This window comes from Struthio camelus, chromosome 5 (genome assembly GCF_040807025.1).
Source record: "Struthio camelus isolate bStrCam1 chromosome 5, bStrCam1.hap1, whole genome shotgun sequence".
Lineage (NCBI taxonomy): Eukaryota > Metazoa > Chordata > Aves > Struthioniformes > Struthionidae > Struthio > Struthio camelus.
In genome coordinates, this window is record NC_090946.1 from 73,796,587 (window position 1) to 73,822,779 (window position 26,193).

The 26,193-nt window shown below is 39.5% G+C and overlaps 1 protein-coding gene across 5 annotated transcripts in view; it reads left to right on the forward strand.

Annotated features, from left to right (window-relative positions):
• The first annotated feature begins 2,787 nt into the window (after window positions 1–2,787).
• The window catches only part of ADSS1 (adenylosuccinate synthase 1), a 41,859-nt gene continuing 18,453 nt past the window's right edge, over window positions 2,788–26,193 (forward strand). For 3 of the 5 annotated variants that reach the window (XM_068947243.1, XM_068947244.1, XM_068947242.1), the window contains exons 1-9: window positions 2,817–3,110; window positions 17,868–17,970; window positions 19,654–19,716; window positions 20,519–20,569; window positions 20,916–20,982; window positions 22,211–22,318; window positions 22,661–22,742; window positions 23,732–23,858; window positions 25,078–25,232. In XM_068947243.1, coding sequence (XP_068803344.1) covers window positions 2,922–3,110; window positions 17,868–17,970; window positions 19,654–19,716; window positions 20,519–20,569; window positions 20,916–20,982; window positions 22,211–22,318; window positions 22,661–22,742; window positions 23,732–23,858; window positions 25,078–25,232 — 945 coding nt within the window. In that variant the 5' untranslated portion in view covers window positions 2,817–2,921. Of the gene's footprint in view, window positions 3,111–17,867; window positions 17,971–19,653; window positions 19,717–20,518; window positions 20,570–20,915; window positions 20,983–22,210; window positions 22,319–22,660; window positions 22,743–23,731; window positions 23,859–25,077; window positions 25,233–26,193 lie in introns of all 5 variants that reach the window. The other 2 variants (XM_068947245.1, XM_068947246.1) reach the window with 2 other exon arrangements.

A 26,193-nucleotide genomic window follows, 5' to 3' on the forward strand; every position in this document is an offset into this window, starting at 1 on the left:
GTCATATTTTTGTTTCTCAGATGTGCATACAAGCGTTCCAGTACTTTCCTTTCATCCTTATGCCAAACAAGCAGATTGTATCAGTACTTTTCTGCATTTTGACTCTTGCATCTCCAGTCTATTTCTGTGATCTCATGTATATTATGGTATCATCTCTTCTGAATCACAGTGGAAAATGCAGCGGAAATGCCACAGGGAGAGACATTTGAAAACGCTGCAGGTCTGTCACTTGCTCGTGTTGGAAATCCGATGCATTTGGTGTGATCGGTGCAGGAACGGTGGTCGGTGATTCCTTGTGCCTGAAGCTGTAACGTGGCCTGTCTGCTTGCCTGGACACACTCAGGCAGTCGTGTGTGCTCAAGGCTGATCAGTACTTGGTTTCACCATGTCCAGCACCTACACTCAGCTGATAAAGGACCATGTGCACGAGGCGGCAGTGCAGCCTGTGCTCTGTCCTCTTTGGCAGCAGTGTATTCAATTAGTCTCGACCGGTTGTATTTCTTCCTTACACATTTATACTGACACAGTTGACATGTACATCAATGTCATCTCCTTCTCTGTTGTAGATACCTAATAGAGTAGCAGTCCCTAATCTACAGCTAGTTTGTTTATTTGTCTCACAGTGACAGTCATGTGTTTTTCAGGTCAGCATGTGAGTGTATGTGTGTATCTCATCAAAACACAGTCTCAGGTGTCTCAGGCCACCAGGGCAGGGTATGTGCCTGTTTGGTAACCACAGTCCTATGGATATTTTAGGCTAGCGTGTGTGACTGACAAAGTCAAAGTCACAGTAGATGTTTCTCAGGTCAGGGTGCGTGTGCTTGTGTCTCAGGGCTGCAGTCCCACATATGTTGGAGTAGTCTGTGTGCCCGTCTTTCTCCCACTGATAGTCTTGTGCACTGCACCATACTCTGTGTGTGTGTGCATGTGTCAGGCTACTCTGTGTGTGCAATTTGTGTGTGTGTGCGTGTCTCACAGGGACTGTCCCACACGCCTCAGACCAAGTCCGTCTTGCAGTGACACAGGCCCACGTTCCTCAGACCAGTGTCGGTGTCTGTTTTGCGACGGCACAGTCACACACGCCTCAGGACTGTTTGTGTCTGTCTCACAGTCGCATCGCCCCCACGTGCCTCAGCCCAGCGCTTGTTTGTCCTGCCATGCCACAGACCAGGGCGCCTCAGATATGTTTGTGTCCATGTCATGGTGATGAAGACCTGGGTTCCTCAGAGTAGTGTGTGTCCCCCATGGTGACACAGGCTCAGGTTCCTCCGAGCAGTGTGTGCGGGTCCATCTCACAGTGACACATGGTTATGTTCCTCCAACCACCCTGTGTGTGCACATGTCTCTGTCCGTCTGTCTCACAGTGACACAGTCACACATGCCTCAGCGCTGCCTGTATGTGTGTCACAGTGGTATGGTCATGTGCACCTCAGGACCACGTGTGTCTGCCTCAGTGACACAGCCCTTGTGCCTCAGGCCTGTGTGTGTGTGTGCATCAGTGACGCAGCCCATGTGCCTCCGACCTCTGCGTGTGTGTGTGTGTGTGTGTGTGTGTGTGTGCATGTCGCAGTGGCACAACCCTTGTGCCTCAGACCACAGTGTGTCTCAGCGACAAAGTCACACACCTCAGACCAGTGTATGTGCGTGCGTGTCTTGCTGTGCCACAGGCCCAAGTGCCTCAGACTTGTATGTCTGTCTCACAGTGACACAGCGGTGTGCGTGTGTGTGTCAGTCACAGCCCATGTGCCTCTGCCTGTCTCTGCAGTGATGCAGCCAGTGTGTGTGACAGTGACACAGCTCATGTGTGTGTGTCCATGTCCTGCAGTGACACAGCCTGTGTATGTGCTTGTGTGTCACAGTGACACAGCCCATGTGCTAGTGACATAGCCCATGTGTGCCTGAGTGTCAGTGACCTGGCCTGTGTCGCAGTGACACAGCCCGTGTGTGTGTGTCAGTGACATAGCCTGTGCGTGTTTCTGTGTATGTCCTGCAGTGACACAGTGACACAGCCCTTGTGTGTGTGTATCCTGTCGTGACATAGTCTGTGTGTGTTTGTGTCTCACAGTGACACAGCCTGTGTGTGTGTATGCCCTGCAGTGACAGTGACTTAGCCTCTGTGTGTGTGTCACAGTGACACAGTGTGTGTGTCTGTGTTACAGTGACACAGCCCATGTGTCTGTGTCAGTGATACAGCCCGTGTGTGTGTCCTGCACTGACACAGCCTGTGTGTCTGTGTGTCTGTGTGTGTCACAGTGACACAGTCCATGTGTCTCTGTGTGTGTGCGCACGCGTGTGTCACAGTGACATTGTGCGTGCGTGCGTGTGTGTGTGTGCATGTCACGGTGACATTGTGCGTGCGTGTGTGTGAGCGTGTGTGTCACAGTGACACAGCCCGTGTGTGTGTGTGTGTGTGTGTGTGTGTGTGTGTGTGTGTCACAGTGACACAGCCCATGTGTCTGTGTGTGTGTGCACACGTGTGTGTGTGTGTCACGGTGACACAGCCCGTGTGTGTGCGCGTGCGCTTGTGTGTCACAGTGACAGTGTGTGTGTGCGTGTGTGTCACAGTGACAGCCCGTGTGTGTGTCTGTGTGTGTCTCTGTGTGTGTGCATGCGTGTGTGTGTCATGGTGACACTGTGCGCGTGTGTGTGTGCACGTGCACGTGTGTGTCACGGTGACATTGTGTGTGTGTGTGTGTGTCACAGTGACACAGCCCGTGTGTGTGTGTGTGCGCGCGCGCGCGCGTGTGTCACCGTGACACACGGGGCGGCGGCCGGGCCGGGACAGCCGGACCCGCCCGTCAGCGCGCGGCGGGGCGGGCGGGCGGCGCCGTTAAAGGCCGGCGGCGGGGCTCGGCTCGGCTCGGCGCGGCGGCTCCAGCTCCAGCCACCCTCCCACCACCACCACCACCACCACCACCACCATGTCGGGCACCCGGGCGTCCAACGACCGCACCAGCCACCCCGGCGCCGGCGGCGGGCTCAAGCGGGCGCGCAGCGAGCCGGGCGGTAACAAAGTGACCGTGGTGCTGGGGGCGCAGTGGGGGGACGAAGGCAAGGGCAAGGTGGTCGACCTGCTGGCCACCGAGTCCGACATTGTGTGCCGGTGCCAGGTGGGTGCCGGGCCGCGGCCGGCTCTGCCCGCCGAGTCCCGCCGCTCCCCGCCTTGCGCTGCTGCTTTCCGCGCTCGCCCCTGCTTTATTCTGCTCTCCCCTCGGCCCGGCCGCTTCCCCCCTCAGCCCTGCAGTCTCCCTCCTTCTGCCCCTCCGCGTTGCTCTCCCTTTCCTTCCTCCCCCGCCTTCTGTTCCCCTGCGTCCGCCTTTCTTCACCGTTTCTCCTTCCTTTTGTTTTTCGCCCCGCACCCTCTTGCCCTCCCTCTGCCCGGCTCCTCGTCCCTCCCCCGCGTCGCCTCTCCTTCCCCCTCTCCCTCAGCCCGCGCTGCGGTGCGACCGTGCCCCAGGGGAAGGGCTGTGCCCCTCGCTTCCCCCCCCCCCCTTCCCGTCTGCACGGTAAATGCCACTCGGAAAGAAAAAGCCCCGAACTATAAATATAAATAGCTGACCCTTCGCGATAAGCGACACAAGATCCCGAGGGGCGGCGGCGGCTCCGGCGGCGGCGCGGGGCGGGGCGGCGGAGCCGGCAGCAGGTGTCAAATGGCGGCCGGGCCGGGCCGGGGCCTGACCCGACCCGACCCGACCCCGCCGGCAGAGCGGGCCGGGGCCTGCCCCTGCCGCCGGGAGCCGGGCCGCCTCCTGCCCTGCCCGGGCCGGGCCGGGCCGCCGTCAGACCGCGGCCGCTCCTGCGGTTTGGCCGTTACGCCGGGAAGAGCGGTATTAACGGGTTCGCCGAGCGGCCGCGCCTGAAGCTCGTGGGGGTTTGCGCAGTTTCACCGCTGTGGCTTTCCCGCGTAGGCCGGCTCTGTCCCCCTGAAGTTCCTGGTAAACATCGGGGTAAAATGCCACATACCTCACTTCTCCGTTTCACTCGCTTAGGTAAAAGTACAAGATTTAAACTGGCCAAAACAGGGATCGTACTGCTTGGCTTTGCTTCAGGGTTGAATACAGTGCAGGGATCCTTGAAACGCTTCGATCTATTTGCTTAGTACAAACCAAACTAGATAAAAAGGCTATCGGAGAGGCTTGTGATGACTTCTAAATGGTATGTTTTCAAGCATTAATCATGAACTTATTAGACCAATAGAGCTAATATTAAGCCTTTTAACTGTCCCTCTAAACGTTTTGGTAGACTTTGTGAGCTTAGTTGGTGTGTACGATGAAATTGTATCTTAATTATTTATTTTTAAATGCGTGACAGCTAGTGAAAAGCTCTAGTTCTCCTTGAACTGGAGATGATGCAGCTGAGGATATTTATGTAATTAAGTATGGTGTGTAAATAAATGTTGTCATATGAGTGAAATATTTTGGAGGTGGAGGAAGTATTCTTACTTGGAACATTAAACTCCCAAGATCTTGAAATCACCTTGGGGAGAGATTTCCCTGCAAATGTTAGCTAATGAATATGTATTATGGGGACTATAGCTACTTTTCTTTTTTTTTTTTTTTTTGGCTAGGAATTTAAACCAGGTCTCATAGTCACTCGTGGGCGCAAATGAATTGAAAAGTTTAAGCTGTGGAGAAACACTTCATATAGGCCCCAGTCATGCAAATGCTTCCTAATGGGTTGATTACTGCAAGAAGTCATAGTGGTTCTATTTAGATTATCTTCTGAGGGATGCCCCGAGGCTGCTTTCAAGATTAGATTTGCTGTCCATCCAGAGACTTAACTGACAAGCATGGTGCCCAGGTGCAGCCTCAGAACACCCTCTGAAGGATACGGGACTGAGCGTGCCGGAAGGGATAGCGTGTTGTTAGTACGACATTTGATGGCTTAACATGCTTCCAGGCACATCTAGATCAGGCTTCTGTAGCCTACTGCTGAGACATGGGATGGATGGAACACAGGTGGGTCTAGAAGAGCTCGGGACTCTTCAGAATAGCGTTCACAGAGACGCACGCTCGATCACCTGCACCCAGAACACATACGTGAGATTACAGTAGGATTGTTAATGCATTGATTTAACAGAAGTGTTTTCAGGGTTAGAGTTTAGGGAAGAATGTAAAACCTTTGAAAAAGGAAATGGAAACACTGACTTATTTCTGAGGGGCAAAAATCACATGGCTTAAGTGAAAAATAATCTTGTGTTAGAATATTTCTGTGCATTTTTCACACATCTGGCGACTTAAAGGATGCTTTGTAAAAAGATGTCATTTTAATTATGTATTGTAAAAACTTATTGCTTACATTTAAATATCTTTAGTCAAATTAAACATTTTGATCAAATCAACTTTGACTTTTTTCTTTATTTTTTTCATGTTTGGCAATAACAAATATTAAAGTGCTTTTTATCTCTGTTTATCAAGTATTTCATATTTTGGAAGCCAATCATGCAAGTAGATAACACTATGTAATTTTACTTTTAAGCAGACCCATCTGAGTTTTAACAAAGTAAAGGTATGCATATACCAGAGAACTTGAAAAGTCATAGCTACTGTTCTTTCAGTGTGATAACAGTAGGTGACTGATAATCAATTTGAGCGGGACTTTTTTAATAGTTTGTAATTGCATTAGTGAATATGTATTAAAATTAGAATTGCTTAAACAAGAACCACTGAAAGTCTCATTGTTAGAGGCTTTAGAGAAAATGTCAGAAAGAGTTCCATCAGGAATTGTTTTTGTATTAATTACGATGATTGACTAGATTATTTCCTGATGTTTCGTCCGCTTCATTTTTTTAAGATGGTTATGGAAATGGTGTTCAACAGCTACACTTCTTATTTAGTCCTTAGCAAAATAAAATGGAATGCTAGAAAATGAATGACTAAAAGGAGGGATGTTTGTTTATGTTTTTTAAAACAATGTCTCAACTGTAGTAATCCTTCATCCCAGTAGGATACCCTTTGGTCTAACATTTTTCAGAGCCTCTCTTCCTATTCTAAATAGAATTAAAATTCAGAACCAAATCTGAATTTCAAAAAAAAAAAATTCTAAAACAAAAAAGTCACCAATATTTTTATGAAAGGAAGTGTAATTTTTATTAAACATTTCTCAAGTATTTCTAGCATATGGATTTAGTGAGTCTGACAGCTAGATTGAAATGGAGGAAATGAAATGGTATTTCCCAGGATACTGTAAAGAAAGGCAAGCAGGTAAATAGGACTAAGGATCTTTTGCAGGTGCAGGGAAAGCTTCCAAAAGTGTTAAGTAAAGAAAATTCTACATTAAAATCCTGGCCTCTAATTTTACTATATTTTCAAAATTTAATTTCACATGAATAGAAGAGTCTCAAATTGTTCATCATGTGTCAGTCTTTCTCAATACTTGCATTGTGTCCCATAATTAATTTCATTTTTAATATTGGAGAAACTGAAATATTTAACTTCATGTTTAGATTAAATTTTTAACTTCTTGCAAAGTAATTGATTTCAGTGGGGCTAGTGGTTCACCTGTGTATTCTTCAAAATCAAGCGTTCTTTTTAAGTGGTTATTTCAATAAGGATAAAAGATCTTTGTTCATATAGTCTCATAGATTATGCAAAGCAAAACTTTTTTTTCAGGCTATTTTCATTGAATTACCAGATACAGGGACACATACCCACATAAACACTCAGAAAAGATACTTTTAAATAAATGAATAACTGCAGATGTTTTACGATGGCTAGGTAACTGACTGTGTTTATTGAAGTTAGGTTCCTATTAGTGGAGAACAACCAAAACGTTTTCTCTCTAAGTTTTACTTTCACCCAGCAAAGACATTCAGAAACAGAAAGATAAAGAGGCTAATATTTTTTCCTTATTGTGGCCTCTTGGACAAATGCGACAGTTCTATGCCCCTAGGCAATACTTTAAATCCCTAGTATGCTTTCAGGGAAGGATACAATCGAAGGATTTACCTGAAAATGCTTGAATACAGAGGGGTGTGTGTGTAAGGCTCTTAACTGCTTGGATATCGGGCCTAAAAAGGGCAGTTGACGTCTTCTGTATACTCTATCATATTGTCATAAAACAAGAAGTCCTAATGTAAGTTTAAATAATTTGGATACATAGAATCAAATTAATGAAGAGGCTTGGCCTTGTTCAAAATGTGGTTTCAGATACTGATTTCTTGGGTGATAGCTCTCATTCCAGCCATTCTTTTCTCACTTCACTGCCCTATGTCAGAAGTTACTTTCTTCTGTGGCTACCTTCAAGACTAGAGCTTGTAGCAGGTTTTGTTTGTCTACCTCTCTTTTTAACCAGATAATTTCACAGATCTGATTGATTTAAAGCATGAGCAAGGTGACGGACCTGTAGAGGCACCTCTTAAACTTGATCTGTTCCCAAGGAAATCATACACAAAACTGGTATAATAGCTTAGCATACTGTTCACAGATAACTGAAGACAGCTAGTTGGTCGTACAGTTCTAGCTGCTTCCTTAAGGGAAGCTGGAATTGCGTAAAACACATTCTTAATAATTTTCCTCTGGAGATATTTGCTGTACGCGCTTTGCATGATTGGGACAGGAAATAGTATGCGTTGCCATAAATGGTGTGAGAAGTGCTATGCATCCTTGCAAAGAGTGGGAAATGACTTATGAGACACTCTTATAAGATGCATAACAGGAATGCCTAAGAGTTCCTGTTTTAATGAAGGGTAAAGAGGGTAAACAATTCTGCCCTTCCTGATGAAGTTTTCTTGTGCAGAAAAGGACTTCTTAAATTTTTGTTTTATTTTCCAACAAAACATCCAAAGACGTTGGAGGAAAATGCCCCATAAAAATTTCTGTAAAGATTTTTGAAGGGCAGGAAAGAGAGAAACATTTTCCAAAAGCTCAGTGTGTAAGGTACCAAAAATACTGCTACTAAACTCATGGTAGAGACCCTGTGATAATCAAACCCACCAAATGTAATGATGATTTCAGTTATAGATTGGCAAAATAGTTGCAGCAGAAATGCATGTCTTGCCTTCATTTCGTATTGGAAGCAGTAACAGTGATTCAGCAGCAGTGGACTAGTCCAAGAGAGTTTAAGATTTTTTTCAAGCCTTCGCTTGGCACTGCTGTTCTAGTTCTGTCTATGCCAACACTAGATGTGTTAGACACGTAACACTTCCAGCCTCTGAAAGTCTGGAAACAATCTGCCTGATATATCAACGTTCCCTTAAGAACTGGCATTGAAGAAGAAGTGCCAAATTATAAGACTGTGATTGCAATTAGAATAGCTGTTAGATGAGAAGCTGGAAGAGGTCTTTATATCTTAACAAACCTAATACTGAATGTGCTTTTATTTTTCCCTTAATATAAAGGGAGCATTAGAAAAAGTATCTGTAACCATCCGTTTGCTTTCAAGTTAAGAATGGCTTCAGCTCTATAAAGAGGTCATCTCTTCTTTAGACAGAAGGACAAAAGTGGTAATTGATGTTAATGCTGAAGAAAAGCTGAGATGATTGAAGCAAGTAACAGAAAAATGTTTCTGTTAAGATGATTTGTGATGGAGTAGCTTGCAGTCATTTGGACAGGAGAGACTTAACCAAATCATTGTATACCAAGGATGTTGAATGACTGATTTTCTCAGGGCCGTGAATGTTAACAAATAAGATTAAGAAAGGTTAATCAGTAAGAAAAGCCTAAAAGTTTTGTATCTGAAACATCATTGCAAAACTAGAGAATAATCTAGGAAAGAGGGAAAGGATGTGCCAAACCCGTAAGATACCGATAAGGAAATTGGCAATAGTATGCAGCAGTGATTTCCTTGATTAATGGATTTGTAATAAATACCATAGATACTAGAAATGGTACTTTGAGCAATGTGAAGGAATATACAGTGGGCAAATGTTCAAATCATGCAAATCAAACACTGCAGAAATACCAGGCAAGATCATTTTTTCTTCTGTGGTGAAGATAGGAGGTAGGAAAGCTTCCTTTATTCCTCTGTGACACAGCTGCCGTAGTAGGGTAAAGCAGGCACACGTTGGTGTGACTGTCCCTATTGATCTTGGGCTATTGGCACTGTTTGCAACTGGGATTAAACGAGGGCAGTTTTCTGTCCTGAGCGTATGGAGCTGCAGGGGACTGTAGGCTACTATTTTTTTGTGTGTGTCTGCATATGTATCACGTGCTTTTCACCTTTAGGTGACATTTGGCCATAATGTTTAGTATAACTTCTTTCTGCACATATAAACACTTTCGTTTCCTAATTGTTTGGTGCTTATGATCTGCACTGAAGAGACTGATGACCCTGGAGTCATCAGTGTGCGGTGACTACAGGACTGTTGTTTTTGTTTTTCTGTAATTTTTTGTCGATGAACATGTATGCACATGCAAACAAGATTATAGGGACACATTGTTTTGTAAATAATTGTTTAAGCCTCTCTGCGAATAAGCCAGTAGATTTTATTTTACTATTCAGTGCAGAAGGAAGGTGGTTTGTTAGGCACGAGCATTGGTTTCTTTAGCTACAATGAAGAAATCTACCCCTTCCAAATTGAAACTCTTCTGTAGCAGTCTGTCACTTGTTAGATAACTTACCCTAAATTGTATTTTCATTTTGCTCATAGGTACTTGCATGCTACACTGTATCATTTTAGGATTTAGAACCACATGGTGACATTGATTGCTATTTTAAACTAGCCTCTCCTTTGGGTATCAGCAAGATCATCTCAGGACCACCAGGATTATAAATACTGTATGAGAAGGTCAGGTTTAAGGTTTCCAAATCTCCATAAGAAAGCAAGCTTAATTTCCAATCCTCTTTATAAAACCTGATGAATTTATTATCCTATATAAGCATCAAAAGAAAACAGCTGAAAATTAAGGTCAAATGACATCTGTTTCATTCCTTCTGTAACTCACAAGCTAACTTGTTTGTCACAAACTTGTTTACAGATATAAGAAAAGTTATGTTCGTATCCTTGGATCATATTACTTCCCACAGGGACATGGCTACACTTCTTCAGAAGAGAGGACTAAAGATGAGCTAACATCTGTAGGCTGTTTTTGTTTGACTTCCTTTATTTTAGGGATTCTACTAACCTTAATCACAAGGCTTTGTCCAGTATAGCATTTTGTATCAATATACTTTGAATGAATTGTTTTCTTGACATCATCTACTGGAGTTCAAAGGGTGTTTTATTGTTGTAGTGGTTTCTTATAGTAGAATTTTTACATGGTTTGACAAAAACTTACGTTCAGCTTGACAGAAAATAACTAAACGTTAGGGATGTCTAGTCTGCCCACACTGACTGCTGCTTACAACCAAAGTGGAATTAAAAGTGGCTTTTCCAGTTGCATTTTTCAGATATTTAGGAAGATCTAGATCTGCATAGATGTTAGAGCCCCTTTTTATTTTTAATAGTATTACATTACTAGTGCAAACAATGACTGATTTACAGCTTAGGTTTTTACATTAGAAATACTTTGTGTATTTCTTTAAAAGGTCAAAGACTTTGCTCAGCTCTTCTGAGGAGTCATTGTATTTATAATCATAGTAATCATCTCATTAGGCTGTATAAGGTCTCTTTTCATGGAAATTAAGAGTTTCTGAAAAGATCAGTATTGTAATTAGTAAGGCGGATTTTGTTAGTTTTTTTTTTTTTTAGACAGTGGAGAAAGCACACAGCAGGGACACAGCTGAACAGATATGAGAATTGGACATATCTGTTTTATACAGAGTTGTTCCTGTTCAGAACTAATATTGCAAATATATTCCTTAAAGAGTGAGACAAACTAGATTCAGCTGATCTGTATCAGGAGGTAAATACTTGCAGCTCGCTCCACTTCTTGTCGCTGCTGTAGTTCTAAAAATCACTGCTCCCATAGTTCTTCTACTCTAAGTATACTTCTGATTATTCCCTAACCTGCTCTTTCCAATGATTTGGGATTTAAAAAAAAATCAGTTTCTTTGAATTGAGTTGGGGGCTACAGGTCATATTTAAACTGGAAAAAAATTAGGTAAGAAAAACTTCTAGCGAAGGGAATTAGAGTAAGTGCAGGCAGCCTTACTCTAATTGTGCAGGCAGGTGCAGCATTTGCAGTCTTCTAACAAAAGCTTTTATAAGCACATGATTTTTTTGTAAGGGTCTGAGTGTTCAAAGCACTTAATGCATTATATTTTTTCTGTATTAGAGACAGTCTAAATTGACTTACAGTGGTATAAATAAGAAAAATACCATGAAAGTCGATAGATTTACACTACTCTAAAATTCATGTAAAAGCCAGTTATGCTGACAACACTTTAGCTACATTTATTCCAGTTAATTCCAGGAAATTACTAATGTAAAGTCGCCATCATTAATTAAATTGTAAAACAAAAGAAGAAAGAGGAAAACTTATTTAATGGTGTTCTTTCTCATTTATTCAAAATCAAGTATGAAATACTATAAATGCAGGAAAAATGCTGAATCTCGATAAGAAGATGGAAATATTTTGTAGTATGTTTCATCGTATAATAAAAGCTATTTGGTCGCAGATGCAGTTAAATGACAAACTGCTTTACTTTGACGGCTGGTAGAATTAGTAGTGCTGAGATATGTATTATTAAAAGAGGTGCCCATGAATCATAGAATGCGTTTTCAGATCCAGACTTCCCCAAATTGTTATATTGTAGCTGCCATTCTAATTCATAGATTATAGATACACAGATTATAATGCCAGAAGGGATCATTTTGTAATCTTGTCTGACCACCAAGGACACAGTATTCTAGTAGCAGTTGCACCACTGCCAAAAGGAGAGGTAATGCGATCTCTACTCCTACTTGATATTCCCATTTAGACTTGCAAGGTTCATATTAGGCACGTCAGCCAATGTACCGTAACTGTGTTCAGGCACCTCCACGTAATTCCTAGCATAGAGAGCGCCCATCCAAAATTTGACCTACCTTTTTGTTTCTAAATTATTTGTTTTAAGTGTCGTAACAAATTATACGTTCTTTGCTCATGCACTTGACTGTGGAGCTCAGATTGCTGTGTTATGATGGTTTACCATTCAAAAATATTTGTCAGCTGCAAATCTTCAGTAATGAGTTTCTATTTTTTCCCATGACATTGATTAACATTGTTAACTGGCCGAGGGCGAGAACTGATCACTACTGGGAAGTGTCAGAAACATACCTGCTTGATGTTCATCGTCTAGTTACAGTTTCATTCTGAAGCTATCAGTCAGGTTTTGGGGCATTTAATATATGCTGTGGCGATTTTCATACCAATCGAGTTTGTTAATCAAGTTATGCCCAGGCATTCTGGGGAGCATTGAGTAAATGAAAGACCTTGAAAGCAAAACAGTGCATTAACCAGTGGAAGCCAGCACTGCATCTGGAAACACTTCTCCCACCACCTGTGCGCAGCAGCCCAGAAAAGCCGTACACAAGGACACATACACAAACAGCTGAGTCTACGGACAAAACCCACCATATACAGATTGCAATCTATTGCACGCTACCTGGCTGTTTGGAGCAGGCAGAGATGCGTCTGAGCATTAGGATATGCTTTGCCCCTATTCAGACATATGTAGCGTGAGGTTAAATGAGGGCAAATAGTTTGTGCTGTAGGTAGTGAACAGTCTCATGATGGCTCTGAAAGGAAATTCTTTGCTTCTGCCTTTGAACGTTTTGACTTCAAAGAATAGTAAAAGTATATTTAAAAAAAACACAGAATGAAACATCAACTTTGGAATCCCTGGGCACTCTGGAAGGTGGATTTGTTGCGCTGTGGTTTTTGCAAGTGCTATTAAAAAGATAAGGCTGCATGTTCCTCTCAGCCAACCAATTCATAATAACTATTAATTCCTTGAAAGACAGTATTTATACCAGCATACAGTTAACACTTTTAAGATGTGATAGCTTCTTATTGTATTATACAATGTTTGTGTCCATATACTATAGAGTAGTAATCAGAATACATCACTTTGAGATGCAAGAATCAGTTATCACAAAAAGATCATCACCTCAAAACCTTGGAAAAACATATTTTAAATAAACTGCTGTACTAAAAGTTAGGATGTTTTATGAGGTAGCTTAAGCTCCTTTAACTCCTTATACTAGCACAATATGTAGCTTTACACTCTCTTCATGATTATTAGAATAAAAGTCCAAAAATACAGGCTAAACTTCTGAAGAACTCCGTTTAATTTAAATCTAATAAAATGTATACATTCTTTTTTTAAAAAAAAAAAAAGTCCCTTTATGGGATTATTCTGCTCTGAAAATAATGCCTTATATATTTCCTGTTGCTTGACTTATGGAAACAGTATGTTGCAGCTCTTTTTATTAACTGAACAACAAAGTCTGTCTTCCAACGTGGAATATGACAGGCATCTTGCACTGCTGAATTTAGACCATATTGCTGGTGGTCTGCTGGTTTTTAGAAGGCTTACAGTGGGGATAGCTTACAGTGGCACAAAATAATAGAGACTGAAGTAATGCATATTTAATGCTGTTAATAAAGCCTCAACTGCTAGAGCTTTCAAAGTTAATAAAAATGGGTTTGTAAGTAACGTAGACTGTTTTGAAATGCCAAATGCTAATTTTTCCACTGCAGGCTATGAATGACTTCAGTGAAAGTTATCTTTCCCTAGGTACTTGATTTAAATGTGAAGACCTTTAACATCTACCAAATACTGTAAGGAACAAGCACTTACCCGCTTTGAAACTTAAAACTAATACAGCTGATACAAAGAATAACAGTCATGTCCCATAGTCAACAGGTATTGTTGTATCTAGGCAAGGTCTACAAAGGAGAGATTTTGTGTGCGTTCCTGAGATGGCCTTCCTAAATGATACTTATGTTTTCTTGTTATTACAGTGAGATAGCTGTCACGTAGTCTTTGGCACACTTAATAATTTTTAGTCCTGTTTCACCAGCTATTACCTCTGTAATGTACCTGGGTTTCCGGCACTTGCTACAGTTTTAGCAGAGTCACTAGCAGAGATGCTTCTCTGCTAGTGACTCTACAGCATAAAGGACACAAGCACTACAGAATAAGTTGGAATTGCTACAGGAGCCATAAGGGGTATTTCAGACTGAAGTGGATACTAACACTTGATATGCTGGTATCATCCCAGTTGCTCTCTCAACTTCTTTTGGAGCTTCAGCAGCTCCCTTAATGGTTCCTTCTTGGGAACAGAACTTCCCATACCAGAGTAGCTTAATAGGAATGTCCCTGCTTTCACGATTTTGGAAAGGAATGCTTATCGTAATTTCTGGTAATACCATCATTTTACAATATAGATGATGCCAAAGTGGCAGGGGTGATTAATCTGTCTGGAGAAGTCGCTTTAGCATTCCCTTTGTTAGAGAAGGTTTTGAAGAACCACTGAAGAAGACAGATATAATTTTTAGAGACCTAGATTAGTGCAAATGGTGGAAGATATGTTTATAAAAATCAGATAGATCAGTGCACAGTACTATGATGCACAGCAGAAATACTGTGAGCTGGGCCTGGATATGAAATGGCAGCTCTTTATGCAGAGGCAGCATTTGAAGCAAGGGCCAAGCAAAGAAACCAAAGACTTCTTGATCCAAGTGGAACCATCCTCAGTGTCTGCAAAATACCATTACTGTGCATTAGTGCTGACATTGATTTAATGAAATACTATTTGAGAAGAGGAAGAGAGTTTACACAGTATCCCAGATAGTTTCTCCATCTTCCATCAGGTAATCAGCAAAAATCTAGAAACCTTGTGTTTGGTCTGAGCCACTTACCCCCCATTCCTAATCATGCTGGGAGTTGAGTAGCTGCCCTTGTAAATTCTCTTGTTCTTTTGAATCAGGGATTAATTACATTCAGTTCTGATTTTTGCCTCCAGCAGTGTGTTTAGTTGGAGCGACATGAGGCTCATTACAGCCTTAGAGTCAAATTGTGCTGTTTATGTCCGGTTTAGAAAATAAGTACCTAGTATTACCAACAAAGGTTGTCAAGATATATTTAACAGAGGGAGGTGAATGTTGCATGCGTACAGAATGTATAGTTGTGCCACTGATTTAAGTTGAGAAGTGGATATCTATTCCCTGTCAGAGCCAAAGCTCAGAGCATTCAAGAATTGATATTTCATTCAGATATCTCTCTGGAAATGCATTTCAGTACTTTATATGGCCCTCAGCCTTCAGGCTCCATTTATACTTTGTTAGCAAAAGAAATGACTCACAGACACTATGCTGGTTCTCAGAAATTAGGTAAGATTAGCATAGAAAAAGATAACTTTGAGCTATCTGTCTGCCAACATGCTGCTAAAATATCTGTGAAGCTGAACTTGAGAGATGTATTTTGTGAAGATGACCAGGTAATAAATAGAAAGCAGTCCCTCAGACTGGATGTATGTTTTGCATGTTTGATCATATCTTTGGGGATATTCAATGCTCTGCTACCATTTTAATGAACTTTGCAGAAATTTAATAAATTCAGTTGTAAAAATATACTCAGAAAACACTGTTTTAGGAAACACAGACCAACAAGAGCAGTATATAAAAGCGGTTCCAGAGCTGTCAACACCAGCTTTAAATTTGAAAAATGCTATTTGGTAAGATCTGCCACTGAATTTTGGGTTTTTTTTTTTTTTTTAAATAATATATGCCAGTTTCATTGCTGATTAAGGATTTAAAATTAATATCCCTTTCTAAGGATGTGATAAAGAAAGGGACAGAGCTGGTCTGGATATGAGCTGTTCAGGAAAGATTTGGAAATCATAAAGTGCCTTAAACACTCACACCCCAGTATATCCAAACGTCTAAAATATTATCATACAAGAAAACACTGCTGACTATAATTTAGGAGTAGTATTAACTCAAGTTGTGAGTCCTAAAACCTGATCTCATTTATTCATATCCCTATTGATTAATAAAAGCAGAGTATAACTATTATATTAGCAACAACTACTACTTTTGAAGGAGCCTGCTTCCTCATTTTTTCAGGAAACGTGAAAACTGGTGTTTGTAGGAGAGACTCTTAAACCAGATGGAGTTCGTTCTTCTAAATTTGTCATTCATCTTGTACAGGCAAGCAGAATAGGAAAGCTAATTATCTCAGAAGCAGGGCTTGAGAAAGAGACCACATAACTTCTATGTTTCTATAGTAAAATAAGCTAGTGTTTCAACCATTGCAGTCCCTCCAATCCCTGGCATCATAAACATCATGTAAAGGAGTCTCCTGCATGATTATTTGAGCCTGCAAGATAGTTTGGTACCTTTGAGTAAATCCAGATTCTTACAACCGTCTTATTATATCTGAGAACTAAATAGCCAAGAAGGTTTTGCTTTCTTCGGTATTCTCCAGACAAGTTGTAATTCTTTATTAGCAAGACACTTGGGAGTCCTTCCCAGCCAAATGATGGTCTATCCGGTAGTTTCCTAAATCAAATGAAATTTGTGCATGCACAATTTTTCCATATGCCGAGATATAGGTCTGTTACAATTCATATGCAAGCCTTCCATAGCAGCTTATCTTTTTAAACATCATTGTTGAGCTCACACCTTCCAAAACTTGAGAATTACTTTTGTTATATTTAAAGGCATATTTCTTAATGTTTCCTTCCATCCCACTGCTTAAAAAAACCCGGCTGAGCTTCTCATAACCTACATCTTTTATTTGCTTTGTGTTGTGACTAGAAGTTTCAGCATATATCCACATTTTGAGAAGAGCTTCAGTTGCTATTTTCCTGTGGATTACATGCAAACAATTAAATGAAACTCTGGAACAATACATGTCATGTTATCAATCGTTATGGTTGGTTATCATTTCTCACAGAATTTGCATATAACAACTCCGCTCATCAAGCCAATGCTCTTCGTTGTTTACAAATTACCATTTCCAATCACAATCTCCATTCTGATTTCAGTAGATTCCACCGTTTCAGACAAGTCTACATCATTCAGGCTTCATATCAAATTCACTGAGATGTATAATCCTTTCTGGAAAATAGAAGAAAGGCTGGTAACACGAGAGCAGACAGACAGTCAGGTTTCTCCAGCCTTATCAGTAGAAGAAAAAGTTCTATCACTGCAAAACATCTTCATCTAGAAAACTGGACCTTTAATTTTGAAGCCTCTTTGCTGTTCCAGTTTAAATCAATTCATAACCTTGATTTATTCTCCTCTTTACAAATTTGCCTTTTGTCTCATCATCCTCTCCTAAAGACTTTTTGGAAAGATCACTTTCTTGAGAAAATACCAGCTCCACTCTTAGGTTTGGTTGATGATCATACAAGGTGTGAATTCCAGCAGACTTTATAAAAGTTGCTGAAATTCTTTTTGTTGTTGTTGACTGGGAAGATCCTCCCTTGACTGAGAGATTCTGTGAAGCTGCAAAGGTAGACGTGTTCCCAACTTTATATAGACCTTCCATCTTGAACACCCAGAGAAACATTAACCATTTTGGAGGTGGGCAGGAAGAGCTTCCATTCAAAGGAAAACGTTGGGTGTTGTAGGCTTAACCCCCAAAGACATCGCACCGCGCAGAAGTTACTCGGAAAGGATGGGCTTGTGTAGCCATGTGAGGCACTTCTTCATGGATGGCAGTTAAATTAAGTTTTGTTCCCAGAAAGCGTCAGTTCTTTTTTTAGTTCCCTCCACCACTCTGCATTTGCTCTGCCCTAGTCCTGCCTTAACTTCACGGAATTAGCCTGCTTCCCAATCGCACACAGCACTGCTGAAATCTTCAGGCCATATAATTGTCCCATCTAAGCCCTTTGCACAATACTACAGTGTATCAAGAAACTATAATAAGGCGGAGAAAACAGTGACCTAAGACATAAAAGCATAAGTAAAAAAGATTACCTTGCCAAATCATTGTTGAGAGTTTAAAGTGGTGGTGTAAGTTCGTTAATCTTGTGTTTCTTTCTGCTGCAGGGTGGAAATAACGCAGGCCATACTGTTGTTGTTGATGGGAAAGAATATGATTTCCATCTATTTCCTAGTGGCATAATTAACCCAAAGGCAATTTCTTTTATTGGTAAGCCACTTACTTAAAGGACTTACTAAAGGAAATAATGTGGTGGGTAGGTGTACCCATAGTTTTACAGTAGCAAGCAAAGGAAAACTTACAGATGACCACCAGTAGGATTTGCTGTAGCTTCAACTGTTTGACTTTTATTTCACTGCTGCTTTAAAATGAAGAATTATTCTACATTCAGTGTCATTTTAGTCTCTTACTAGAAAAATGAAAGCAAAATCTCCTCTTTCTATCTTACTCTTTTTATTATACTTCACAATACAAGTTTGAATCCTGCCCTCTGCTTGCGCATTTCTTTTATACGTCCAGAAATATAAATGCTCTACTTTGAGGGCACAAACACTAGCCTTAGGCTAAATAAATAATATTCTATAACTCTAGCTTTCCTTTCCTGACTTTCCAGAAATAGGCCCTATGATGCAAAGACCTACTTGGAAGGTCATCCTTCAGTTTCTCTCTTTTTGCTGACATTACCAGCTCTTGAAGCTAATGTCATATTTTACTGTAATATTTGTATCGTAACATAAGGTTGCCAATGGCATCGTAAAAAAAGTTTGCATTCCTTACTGGACGTTGCAAGTCTGAATTCCTAAGATTTTACTTAGCCTTTTTATAAATAATGATTATCTCTAGAATAAACTGCACCTTTCACAAGGCTGCTCTAAAATATAAATAAATGGATGGGCTTTTACCCCAAATTTCGTAAGTCTATTTCTCTTCAAAGAAAACCTGTATGCTGTATTTCAACAATCTGTGCTCTTTTGGCCTAATTTATGTATCCAAGTTTAAAAATCTGGCAGTGGGCATTAAAAGTGTATTTAAGTGATAGGCAAACTGAAATTGTATACTTGTCCAAAATGAGGATGCTTTCAGAAAAAAAAAGTATATACAGAATATGCCAGAAATTAATGTAAGCTTCGCTGAGTCTCAGACCTCTAGTTCCACTTTTTTCCCATTTGATAATTTCCAAGTAGATGATTGAAGCAATTTTGGATTTTTTTTTCTGATAAATATTGTTGTATATTGTCTTGCTTTGCAATTTACTCTTGGTAGTTAGCAAGGAATAGAAGTAAGTTATCCTAAATTTAGGCTGAAAGAAACTATTGCAGGTATTTCTGATGTTCCCAGGAAGGAAATAGCAGCTGTTTTTAGCCCACTACATCTGATCTTCCACATCGCGTTGGTACATGCAGATTTTAAATTATAGCTCGGTAGCAGGGAGAAAGCAAAGCTGATGTATCAGAGCACAATTTTGAGCTGAGTTTAAAAAATAGGTGAACGCGGAAGAAGATTTGAATACTATAACTCGGACTTGCCAGTGTTGTAAGGCCACTGATTTCTTTGAGTTTTCACCAGTGAACAGTCGAGACTAAAGGCCTGGTACAAAGTCCACGACAATCAAATAAAAGAATCCACTTTCTTCATCTGACTTTAGAGCAAGCTCTACACTCAAATCTGAAAAAAAACAAGTTCTGCGTTTCTGATTTCAGCGAACTTGTAGCTTTTTACCCAAAATGAAGATTTATCTATAAAAGTTCTCAAGAGCACTTAGAGAGAAACTTCAGAAACTTAGCCTTACTTTTTTTTTAATAAGATTTCAGACAGCAAGTGTTTAAATGTGCTACGTGCTAAGAATAGGTATTTTACGTACTGCTTTAAAATAAATCATTTATGTTCCCAAAGGTAATGGAGTGGTTATACATTTACCAGGCTTGTTTGAAGAAGCTGAAAAGAATGAAAAGAAAGGTTTGTATCAAGTAAATGTTAACCTTTCCTTATAATGACAGCTAGTTGAGGGCTTTTTTAAACCTTGGTTTCTGACTATAAATATTTAGCGCAGCGACATTTGGAATTGTAAATAATGAAAAAAATATTGAATTGTCTTGTAGCCTTTAGACAGTTTTTCAAAAGCAATGTTTTCATGGAATTTCATGGATTTTATGGCATTTGATACCACATTAGGTAGAAGATAAAATCCTGATGCCTATGGCAAAGCTTCCCTTGATCCCAAAGATGACAATTTAACCCAGAGTTTCTTTGTCCCAGTTTCTGTGCCCAAAGAGAAACTCTATTAGTCCTGCTGTGAACAAGGATTTAGAGCAGATAACCTACGGATGCCCCTTCCAACTTAAATTATGCTGTGTAAATTCTATATTTTCTGAGCTACAAACGGAGTTTAAGTAAGTGATTTATCATGTTAATAATTAAGTAAGAATCTTATTTCCTTAAAAAAAGAAAGGATTCATCTTGTTCAATTTATAAGAAATGTATGTGAATGATAGCATTCTGCTACTGTAAAGAAAAACTGAATATCTTTGTCTGTAACAAAAGGCGAAAGCTGAAAACAATAAAACAAGAAAAAAATTTGTTACCAAAAACGTTGCCAAAGTTTGATATCCGCCTGTGCTTTATCCATTTTGTCTACAGTATTCTTAACAAGAAGCTGTAGAAACTAGAAGAAAGATACAGAAAATCTAAAAGTAAATCTCCAAGTTTAACCAGTCAAAGCAGCTGAAATCAGAGCACTTTTCTTTATATCTTCTGACAGGTTTAAAAGATTGGGAGAAAAGACTTATTATATCAGATAGAGCACATATAGGTAAGTGATGATTGAAGGGGAAAGAAAATTCACAAATGATAGCTTAGCTCATGCTGCTAAACTTCATTACCCTGTAAAGCAGTCATACGTTTGATCTAATAGACTTTCTTTCTGTATTATGTACCTGAAACGTAATAATGGAATTCGTACCCTCGTAATGTTTTACATGTTTTCACAGGGTTTTAGGCTGTACTAGCTCTACTTTAACATAAGAAGGCTTGTGCACTACCAACAATAACAAAGGCTGTGCATTTAGTCTTGAAATTATAGATATCTGTGATTTCAAGAATGTTTTTCTCCTTTCTCCTTTGCTCTCCCATTGTGTCCTTTGGGTTTTCTGTTGCAGTGTTTGACTTTCACCAGGCAGTAGATGGGCTCCAGGAAGTACAACGTCAAGCACAAGAAGGAAAAAAGTAAATATTTTCAGCATTTAAATTTCATTAACGACTATGCAAATTTAAAAAATGCGTATTACTTTGGAAGTAGAAATATAATACGTCTGCAAAAAGGCTTGCTGTTGTTATTTATTCTGTGGCTTTCTTCTGCTCCTGCTTATGTTAGTGAAAAGCTCTTGAGGTATTACTGAATGCAGGATCAGAATTCTTCCATATTTCCATTTTCCAGTTCTCTGCTCCACACTCAGGCATCTTGAAATTCCTATTAAATCCTCGCATTTCATTTCCAACAAAACAATGCTTCCAATTCAGTTTGATATCAGCATAGTGATGCTTTCCTGAACTGTCTCTGAAGTGTTGGCAGGATTAGGTTCTGTACTGGTAGCCATTTATTGCATATTCAGTTACTCTTCACTGTGATATTAGTTTCTGTTTTAATTTTAATGTTATACATTAGCACGCTATGTAACTTTGCATACTTTATTATTACGACTTCTGAATGAGCAAAGGTTTATGTGAACACGCTTCTCTACTTTTCTGTTAGTTTCCTATCAGGTTTTGTTCCTGTTGGACACTTTCAACCAAATTTAAGACAAGTAGAAATCTCAAAATTTGTGTGTTTCTAAAATGCATATGAAAAGAGGCATATGAGTAGAAAAAGAGCTCTATTTTTATCCTCATCAAGGTAAAGGCTGCAGTGAGAGCTCATAGGGATAGAGATGGTATGAATAAAGCTACAGCTGGAGTTTGAATCATAGTAAACAAAAAAGTATCAACTACAAAATTCAAAGCTATAGAAAACCCAGGTTCATCCATCTGATCACTCACAAAGCTGGTTATTGATTACAATGTGTACACGCTGCTGCAACTGTGAAAATGTGAGAATTACATTTTATTCTTGTTATTTTTTATGAAGGGCATAGTAGTACTGCAGGAGAGCATGCTAATCATCATTAGTATATAATATATGTATATACGCACTTACTCTCAACTAAGCTCGTCTCAGCCTAACCCAGGGCTTAATCCTTTACTGCATACCATGAATATAATCAATATTTATCCAAATCTGCTGAAGCATAAAAATTGATGCATATTTATTAATAAAAATTATAGAGCGTTGATATTTTTTAGTGTCTCAGAACTCCTGCCCAATATATAGCCTACTGAAGAGCTTTAATAAAATTACTTAGCATAAAGCATATTTTTGCATATATTTATTTATGTTTTGGGGCTTCTTTTTAATTAGTATTGGCACAACAAAGAAAGGGATTGGACCAACATATTCTTCCAAAGCTGCACGAACAGGTCTTCGAATTTGTGACCTCCTTTCTGACTTTGATGAATTTTCTTCAAGGTACAACTATTTTCACTGAGTAATGTATTAAAGAATGACACATTTTGGATATTAGATTTGCTTTTTAAGGAGATATTTTTACATTTGCCTAAGAACTTTGTGTATAAATCTTCAAGAAGGAGAAGAAAATTGGAAAGAATGTGTGTGGGTATTTCCTGTACTTCATATTGTTTCTCAAAATTTAAAATGAAATTTTGTGCATTGGGAAATGCTCTGCTTGAGGTATCAAAGTTCTGTGTACTCTCTCTACATAGCTGCCAGTATATACACTATATAATATAAACTGAGCTCTCGCCAAACTCAAGGAACGTTCTACGTAGGCATCATTTTGATGTTTTACAGATTCAAAAATCTGGCACAGCAGTACAAGTCAATGTTTCCCACATTAGAAGTAGATATAGAAGGGCAACTGAAAAAGCTAAAGGTAAGGACTTAACATTTGTAATGTGTTTTCAGTGTCCGGAAAAATATAGAGGAAAAAATCAAAACTTATTTTAATCAAAAAATGTAAACACAAAATATGCAGGAACAATTTCTTATTAAAATAATTAATTAATTTAAATGAAAAAGCACGTATATTAAGGAAATACATATTGTCATTATTATAAAACCCTTTAATAGCAGTAAACATGTTTTGTAATAGAATATTACCTTCATATGGGCATTAAATAGATTTTATGCTTGATGTAATTATTAGTCTCATATAATGTTTTGCTTTTTCAGCATAAGATAACTGTATTGTATTAAAGTAGTAAAGAGAACCCAGGGTGACACCTGCAGTTAGCAGTCTCATTCGAACCATGACTGAATTCTAGGCTGTCTGAGTGTTCTGTACTTATTGAAGAATTATTTGTGAAAGTTGTGCTATAAGAAAAATAGCTTCTTATAAATAAGTTCAGCGTAGTCATTGGTAAAACATCTTCATGAATATATAAGAAAAGAGTATGCTAGAAAATAATCTCTTTTATTTCACAAGGTCTATCTGGTAGTTGTTCAGAGATAACACCTTACCTTTGAAGATATTTTTATATATTTGGATGTAGTAATTCTTCTCTTTTGGAGCTTGCATTATTTCTGAGTTCTAGTCTCATCTATATGTTCCTTAGTACGTCTAGACTATACTTCATAAACAAAATCAGGTAGGTATACATCATCTCTGTGAATGGAAATGGAACAGAAATTATGGTGTTCGAGTAACAAGTCATGTGTTCTGTGTGAGTGATTGAATGCATTCCTTTTTCTTTTTTAATGGAATATAAGCTAATTGTATTTTTCAGGCAAAATACAGTTAACGATGCTGGCATATTAAGGTTATCGGCACGTTGCCTATTTCAAGTGATCAGAATGTTCTCTGCTTCCAGCCACCCAGCTAGCATTATTTGGGGAAGCTGACATTTATACTCAAATTTGCAGGGGTATGCTGAAAAAATAAGACCCATGGTTCGCGATGGTGTCTATTTTATGTATGAAGCTCTTCATGGCTCCCCAAAGAAAATTCTTGTTGAAGGAGCCAATGCAGCATTACTTGATATTGACTTTGGTAAGTTAAATTGTAAAGCTGATTTAACTCCTAAAAGATGAGTTTTGTTTTGCTTTGCCTTTACATGCACTTTGGAAACTGTAGGAAAATAGACACACAAAACAATTTTTAATAGGAGACACAAAATAATTTTTAATAGGAGCACATCTCCCAAAAGTAAAGCACAAAAAACAGAGATTGTACCATTAGCAGGATTAAACACTTAGGGTTTAAATATTGATCTTACTGAAGTTTGTCCCAGTGGGGTTGAAATTTCACTCTAGATTGCATGTGTAAATTCACTCTTTATTGCATGTAAACTTGGGTGCACACGGCCACCAGCCTAAGCACCCACTGCAGTGTGCATGTGCATGTACATGTACACGTGCATGTGTGTGTGTGTATAGGCATTAAACCAGTGCAGGTAACTTAAGAACCTAGCTTCTTTAGTTGATCTCTGCTGTCTTATCAAAAGTTTAATTAAGCCATCAGGTCTCCACGAGGATGGAATAAAGAACTGAGGAAATGCTCCAGTCCAGGGAGGCCAGATATTAGCTGCAGATATTCAGAACCACTTGTTTAGAATACCGGGACTGTCAAGTTATGACCTTTATGCCAGGCTGTCTGTGACTGTTGCAGAAATACTTTCTGTGATACAAAGGACTGCGGAGAAAGCTTCGCACAGCAACAGCGTCCAAATGGAGTTCCTAATTAAAATAGTATCGAGATCATTTTAAATTCCACCGTTATGGGCCACCCTCAAAGACAATTGCAAAGGATGAATGCAGAAAACCTTATGCATAGGAACAGATAGCACATACTTGAGGGAAGTACCACCTTAAGTATAAGAAAGTTAGGGTTTTTTTCCTATTTGGCTGAATGAACTTCCTGATCGCATAAAAATGCACTTACAGAAAATGCAATGGTAAGTCCATTCTTTGTGTGGAAAAAGCTCTTCATTTTGAGAGTGATTCTGTGGAGTTTCAGAAACACAAATATATATCATTCATGGCAGAAGAAAGCAAGATGAGGAAGAGCAGCACAATTTGTTCTCTTAAAAGTAGAACGGGTATGCGTAGTAAGGAGAATTCACCCTACTCTGTGTCTGCTTTTAAAGTTTACTGTAGCTCCTCATTGCAAACCATACGAGTGAAAATCTCCTTTGAAGTAATAAATGAGAGTCAATCATTGTTTCATATCATTGCTGAAACAAAGCTGTGCTGTTTTGTTTTTCTAATAGGCACGTATCCTTTCGTGACTTCATCAAACTGCACCGTAGGTGGTGTATGCACTGGACTTGGTGTTCCTCCCCAGCATATTGGTGACGTATATGGCGTGGTGAAGGCATATACTACTAGGGTGGGAATTGGAGCCTTCCCCACTGAACAGATTAATGTAGGTCTAATGTTACAAAATGCAATATGTGTAGTTGCCAAGAAATAAGGTCAATGGAATAGCATGTTTTAATAGCAGGGTATGGGTTTCCCACCAACAAATAAATGCCATAACAATGCCAAGCAGTCACACTCGTGAAAACTGTAGAACTACATGATGAACTTAAGGCCTTTTTTACTCAAAGGAGGGAAACACCATTATGATGATGTTATCTTACGGTGACCATAGATCTGTTGTAATGAGTGATGTGAAAACAGATTTCGTCAGTTTATGTAATATTGTTAGGTGCATTTCAGTGGCAAAAGCTTGTCCTGGATTAGAACTGTGACTGCATCTCAGGAAAGGTTAAATTATACAACAGTTCTGTGCTTAACAGCCTCTGTTCCAAACGATTTATAGAATAAATTTGGTCTGTACATCAGCCCAGTCATGCACAAATTGGTCAATAAAAAGAGGGGGAGAGATTCTGATTCCTTTAAACTGTGTATTGTATTTTCATTATCAACAAACTAAAAAGCTCAAGATATTGATTATGAGCCGTGCACACAGAATTCTCTAGGTCACTGATCTGAATCTGATTGAAGGAAGTAGTCCCTAAAATCCATTTTCTAATGGCTGCAAATGAATTGATGATTTCTTTCATAATTCATAAGTTTCATGGATTGTAAGAGTAGAGTTTATTTGTTGTTAATTTTTTCCACACTACAAAAGTTGCCAACCCAAAGGGAACAGCTGACATTCTTACACTGTGGTAGTACATAGGAGTCCTAGCCATGGACACTGATCTCGTTAAAAGAATTTACACTCTGAACCCAAAAACAATAGATGCCAAAAGACCAGATAAAGAAAGCAAAACATAAACTCATAAAAGAAAAAACAGGGCTGAGCTGTCAAGGAAATCTTCCTATCAGATGAAAAAGGAAGAAAGGGTCTCTCTGGAACATGAGAAAAACATATTAAA